The sequence below is a fragment of the Grammomys surdaster genome, unplaced genomic scaffold (genome assembly GCF_004785775.1).
Source record: "Grammomys surdaster isolate TR1022 unplaced genomic scaffold, NIH_TR_1.0 126219, whole genome shotgun sequence".
NCBI lineage: Eukaryota > Metazoa > Chordata > Mammalia > Rodentia > Muridae > Grammomys > Grammomys surdaster.
Window position 1 is genome coordinate 1,501,706 of NW_021621022.1, and position 6,766 is coordinate 1,508,471.

Here is a 6,766-nt window from a genome sequence, read left to right on the forward strand (position 1 = left end):
TGTGTGTGTGTGTGTGTGTGTGTGTGTGTGTGTGTGTGTGTGTGTGTGTCTGTGTACCACATGTGTTCCTGGTGCCTGTGGAGGTCAGAGAGAATATTGAATCCTCTGGAACTGGAGTTACAAATGGTTGTGAATTGCCAGGGAGGTGCAGTCTGAGCCTTGGTCCTATAATAGAGCAGTAAGCTTCCTTAGTCATTGAGACATCTGCTCCTCCTTGTAGAGTTTCTTTTTGAGACAGGATCTCACTGTGCAGCCATGCTGGTCTATACCTCACTGTATAGACCAAGCTGACCTCAAACTCACAGAAATTTGCTCACCTCTGTCTTTTGAATGCTGGGATTAAAGAAGCATACCACAATACACATAATATTTGTCCTTCTGAGTCTAGTTTATTTCAGTTGACATAATTATTTTCAGGTACACTCATTTTCCAAAAACCATCACTTTATTTTTCTATGTAGCTGCATAAAACTGAATTGTGTACATGTACCATATTTTCTTTGTCCATTGATGGGCATCCAGGCTGGTTTCATTTCCTGGCTATTTAAATAGTCCAGCAATAGACTTGGAGTGTCTCTCTAGCTGACCTAGAACCCTTGGGTAGATGCCCAAGAATGGTATAGCTGTGTTATGAACTACATTTTTTTTAACGTGCTGTGAAGCAATGGTATATATCCATTAACACACTCAGAACTACAATAATGTGTTTACTATACAGATAGAACTACAATGGTATTTATTTATTACCACACACAGAACTACAATAGTAAGTCTTCATCACCACACATAGAGCCATGTTACCATCATTTCTGCAGTCACGTGACTGTTTCAGCGCCTGTTGAGTAAGCTTACCCCGCACCTCACCCCCTGAACATTTGGCATTTGGCCACTGGGCTCATCCAGGGAAGTTAAAATGAGGTTAACGAGAGAACCATTGCCGAGCCTCCATGATCTTTAGCTCCATGCCATGCTGCTTCTATCTACCCCCAAGGGTTAGCTGTGACCATACTTGGCCTGTGACCAAGCCATGGCAGCCTTTTCACTCTAGAAGATTGGTGGCTCAGAGACCTCACTACCTGAAAGAATCAGCTCACTTTTGTCCTCAAGGTTGGTTCCCCTTGAAAACTAGACACCTCAAAAACATATCAGAAGAAATATTATTTGTCCAGAAATAACTGTAGACAATTCAACAGAGCTCTCTTATAACAGGTGGGGAATTTTTAAAGGAAAAAGTCTCTGGAGGGTTCTCTGAGGGAATCAACAGGGAGTCCCCTATTGCTTGTTCAGAAGCAACTCAGCACCCAGGACACTGGGCTTTGGTCTAAGCTAGGGACAAGGTGCAAGTGGCTACAGTCCTTCCTGGTGCTGGGCTGCTAGTGCAAATGGGTTTCTTCTTGACTTTCAAATACTTATTTTGTATTTCTAAAAGTATGTTAGTGTGTGCAGTGATTCAGCTTCCTCCAAGACTGAACCAGTCCATGCTTCAGGGAACCTTTTTAAGACAGCAGGTTAACAGTTTTATTACCGTAATAATTAAGGAGGCCCTTTAACAAGCACAGTCTCATCTTATCCACACCCATGCAGGGTGATGATGAACACAAAATACAGAAATAATTAAGAAAGATCTTGGTCAGTTATAAAGGGCCATAAGAGTGAACTGTTTAACCTAAGTTAATAAACTATTATTTATGCTATGGATGAATACTGCATCCAATAACTGACTTAAAAATTTGTTTTACAATAAAGCATTTTGATGTCTAAAAACAAAGTCTCGGCATTTGAATTTCCAGTAAGTTCTACCAAGGCCAGCAAGGCATGAACTCAAGAAGGACACATCCCAGTTGGGAATTTAGTTTCCTAACACCTCAGTCCATCACCCCATGGGTTAATCAGTGTTGGATGGCTCCCAGTTCTGGCTCTTGGCCCTGCCAAGTTTTTCCCCTTTGGTACTTTCCCAACCCTAATCTGGTTGCATAAGCTATTATCAGCTCTACCCAGGCCAGGAGACTTAAAGAGAGATGTGAAAATCCACCCCAACCTGCTTTTCAGCCCTTGTTCTCATTGTGTTTGGCTTCTCAGATTTATTCCAAGTCTGCATGCACCCTTCAGAAGTGCTCCCCTCCCCCACCACTCCAAGGCTACAACTCTGACTTTTTGTCTGCCCATTTATAAAGGACACCACTGGGTATTTATTCTCCTCTTTTCCCGAGAGCTCCTGAGTCCACTGATGCCAGCAGCCACGGATCGTTCAGCTTATCTGAAGGGGACGATGGGGAGAGCTTTCTTTTTTTAACCTCTGGGACCATCAAGACAAAGCCCAGATATATAGCCTTACCTGATAAGACAGTGCCAGGTAACTGTGGAGGGCATCTAGGTTCTCAATAAACTCTGTGAGATTTCCTCCAAGTGTCCGCAGCATCCTGTCATAGCCGGACATCTTACAGAACTTAAAGAAGTATTCGCCAAAGAGCTTCAGAATGCCTTCCATGGATACATCTGTGGAATACATACCCCACAGAGTCAGACCCCTAGAAGGTGCTGTTATCCCTTGGGCAGTTTTTATCCATATGCAAAGTGCTCAAATCCTGCCATTGTGGTACTTGCTGACGATCTAATTCTTCACTTTCATCATCAGGGACACATCAAGCATCACCTAAGTGTAACATGGTATCATAAAAAGCCAGGGAGCATGTTAGCCACGAATCCCTCCCTTCTTTGTCACATCTAAGATAGACATTTCTCAGTGGCCCAAGAGAGAGCTGTAGAGCTAATACTCCTTTGACCACTGATCCTGAGCCAGATTAACTCAGGGCAGGGTCTCCCACTACCTTACATACCTTCAAACAACAGTCTGCTGTGGAACCGAGGGCTGCTTCTGAGAACTGACTCACATTGCAGTGCAAAATTCACCCATGAGAGCACATAACTGTGATGTTAACTCCGCTTCTTTCTCGGCTTCACTGGGACTCTGTCTCCCTCCCTTCAGGGTTGTTTTCATCTGGCATTCTCCATGGGAATTTCTCTGTCAATCTCCAGGCCACCCTTACTACAGTCTCCCTGAGTGTTGCATTTCTGTCTTCCTACCAGAGAATTCTTGTGAACAGCAACCAGGTCCTACTTGGTTTTTGTTGTTATTTGTGTGTTGTTGTTATTTGTTTGTTGTTGTCATTTGTTTGTTTGTTGTTGTTTATTTTGTTTCATCTTGTCTTGTCGCTAGATAACAAAGTAAGTGCTGGATGAATTTCTGAAATAGAGCCAGTATGAGGTAGACTGAGACAGCCTAGGCTGACTCCCAGACAGGTTTCAAATTGGCAGTTCAGGAGGCTAGGGCTAAATCTGTTTCCAAGAACTGGACAAGTCCAAGCAAGTCCAGACTTTAGAAGCTGCTCCACCACCTGGCCTAAGGCAAGGACAATAGGTTAGCAGCAGTTTCCAGTCTTCCTCAGCAACAGTCAACAGTTTCCAGCTCCCCAGGCCCCAGCAATGTTTCTGGAATGCCCCTAAAGATAGAGTCAACAGATAAAGATAGAAGTCACCTACCCCTCCCCATAATTCCCCTAGTGTGCTTTAAATCTGTCCTGAGAGCTCACTTCAGGGTCTCTCCATCTTTGTAGATGGTAGACCCCAGCATGCTGGACTTCTGCAGAATAAAACCCTCTTTGCGTTTACAAACTATTTGAGTCCAGGGTATCATTCTTCTGTGAATCATGGATCCTTATAGAAGTATGGCCCAGTCTCTCTATTCCCCACCTGCACTATGGGGACAGGGTGTATCCCTGCAATGTATATGATCAGTTACTCTTCTCAGAGTATGCTACGATCTTGGGAATAGATGATTCTATTAGTGTATCCCTCTTTGTTCAGATGAGTCATGGAAGCAAGTTAGAGACTCTGACTGAACCCATGTCCTCTGCACCACATCCCACAGCCAAACAAGGTAAAGGCTGCTCTTGCCATCATTGTGGACACAGGACAAAGGCCTCACTGGTATGGCCAGCATGGAGATCCCTGAGAACATTCACTTACTTAAGAGTAGAGTTCTGACCCCTGGTGGAGCTGAAGAATGCCCCTGGGATTCCTATTGGAGCCATAGTTCCTGACTGTATCCTTTAAGGACTCTGTTTTTCCTGATGGACCTGGAGCTCACAGTAAGGAGGGTCCTGTTCTCCTGAGCACTTCCATACAGAGTACTACAGACTGCCTGGGATGCAGAGTGCTCCTTACTTCCAAGCCTATGCTAACTTAAGATGGTCAGAACAGGAAGGCCTTATGGTATAAGCCTATACATAGCTATAAGTTACTTAGGAGGCCGAGGCAAGAAGATCACAAATTTTGGCACATCTGAGCTATAGAGTCAATTCAAGGCTGGCATGGACAATCTAGTAAGAACCTGTGTCAAAGTGGAAAATGAAAAGGATAGAGATATATCTCAGTGGTAGAGGGTCACTTAACACACATGAGACCCCTAGGTTCAATCCCTAATAATATGTGCATGTACAAGTGCACACACACACATGCCAGAATAGCAGGTTCCTTACAGCTCTCTGTCCATAGCCAGATCTCTGGGAAGATAATTCTTCTGGAATCTTGCAGAGATAAATCAAACATACTTTGCCAACTAGTTAGGTCTTCTGAGTCTAGACAAAGGTATGGATGGAAGGGTGGGAGTAAGCCAAGACCTGTGTGAATGGTCTCTTTTGTCCCTTCCAGCTGACAATAAGTTTGTCTATGCCAGAATTCAGGAGCCACCTGCTCACTCCTAAGTGAACTGAAATACATTCTATTCAGGTCTTTTCCAACCCTGGGGAAGTATGCAGACAGGCTTGGGACTGTTAGTTTCTGTTTTCCCCACCCCTCCTTGCTGCATGAATTCAGCTCATTCAAGCTGAAATGAAACAGCTGTGCTATGCAGCATGTAGCCTGGTGCTCTATGCAGGTGCATCCTGTTACCTGTCAGGAACCGTGAAGTGCTCCCTCTCCTTCTCTCTGGGGACCTGCTCCTTTGACTTAAAGCTGAAAACCTGGGGAAGCAGAAGCCCACAGTGTTGGCTGTTTGGTCTCAGCAGTTTTGTCTCTGGGTGTCTGGCACTGTTAATGGGACAGGACATCCGTCTGAGGCTAACTTCCTTAAACCATATCCTGGGCTTGGGTGAGAAGCTGCCATCTGTGCTGGCCTTGAGCTACTTCTGGGACTCCTAGTGCAGAATGCCTGTCTGAGAGGGGACAAAGGCCTCTTCTTAAAATCAACATCTGTCATACTTTTTCATACAGTTTCACCTTTGTGAATTTAGGATTCTAAGAGCCCTCTGATTCACAGGAGACCAGGGACAGATGGGAAATGGGAAGGCAAGTGAAGAGAGCCCGGAACACATCAGCTTTAAAATGTTATTTGGCAGTGCAAAAAACCAACCAACCAACCAAACAAACAAATAAAACAAGATCTCTAGTATCTGAAATTCTGCATCCTTGTCTATGAGAGGCAAATAAAAAACAGAGGGATCTCTCCGCTTATCTGTACAAAACTAAACACCAGCAGTAGAAATCAGGGACTTTTGAGATTAGTTACCTAAAGGACCCAGCAGGAATGGGGTGGAGACAAGAGTTAGGAAGGGTGGGGAGCTGAACTCTCAGAGCTGGACTCTAGATAGCTCCAGTGCTGTGAATCATGTTACTATTTCATGTGTGTAAATAAGGATAGAGGAGAACGCCGAGGCAAAAAACAAATGCAAATTAATGTTCAGGAAGGAATCTCAGCTATTCATGGGACTGAAGTAAGAGGATCACCAGTTCAGGGATCAACTGGATTACAAATACAAAACTAGTTCAAAGCCACCCTAGGCAACCTAATGAGACCTTATCACAAAATAAAAACTAGAGCGCTTGGGATATAACTCAGTAATAGAGTATTTGCCTAACAAATGAGATGATGTAGGTTTAATTCCTAATACAAGGAGAGAAACACACACACACACACACACACACACACACACACATTGTGGAGAGCAGAGACAGGAGTCACTGAGGCTTACTGGTCACCAGTCTAGCTCAAGATTCAGTGGAAGACCCTGTCTTAAAAAGAATAAATCATGGATAGGCAAGACAGGTCACTGAGTAAAGGTGCTTGGCAAGAACCCCATCATGAGTTTGGTAAGATGCTGCATGGCGGAAGAAAAGAACAGACTCCCAAAAACATATCCTCTGACCCCTCAACACACAAGTCATGGCAGATTCACACACTTAATATAAATAAATGAATGTAAAGTATTAAAAATACTCAAAAAGAAGACAGAGAGTGATAGAACAGGACATCCTCACATACAGCACACACACACATACCACATTCATACACACACAAAGGTATGATATAAAACCATGAAGCCCATCATAGGATAATAGAAAACTAGATAGTAGAGGAGAGATAAATATCTATCATCTATCAATTATGATAGATGATAGAGATAGATAGATAGATAGATAGATAGATAGATAGATAGATAGATAGATAGTTGATAGATGATCAATAGATGATGGATAGATAGGTGATAAGTAGAGGCAGAGAAGAAGAATCCATTCTGCCAAGTACCCAATTTGCTTCATTATTTGATTTGGTCTCTAGGACAATCTCTGATATCACATGTGTCACTGCTATTTTACCAAAGAGGATGATACTAGGTTCATCCTTAGGAGACATAAAGCTAAAGGCCAGCCCACCTTTGTCTGACTCCTAAATGGACACTGAGATGGTCTCAGTGTGTCCTCCAGCCTG

General features: G+C 43.5%; 1 protein-coding gene across 1 annotated transcript in view; it reads right to left on the reverse strand.

The window, feature by feature from the left end:
* LOC114613469 (guanylate cyclase soluble subunit beta-2) overlaps window positions 1–2,925 on the reverse strand; it is a 27,252-nt gene extending 24,327 nt beyond the window's left edge. Inside the window, exons 1-2 of the mRNA XM_028758776.1 lie at window positions 2,838–2,925; window positions 2,336–2,496 (exon numbers count right to left, since the gene is read on the reverse strand). Coding sequence (XP_028614609.1) covers window positions 2,336–2,488 — 153 coding nt within the window. The 5' untranslated portion in view covers window positions 2,489–2,496; window positions 2,838–2,925. The remainder of the gene's footprint in view (window positions 1–2,335; window positions 2,497–2,837) is intronic.
* Window positions 2,926–6,766: the final 3,841 nt, after the last annotated feature.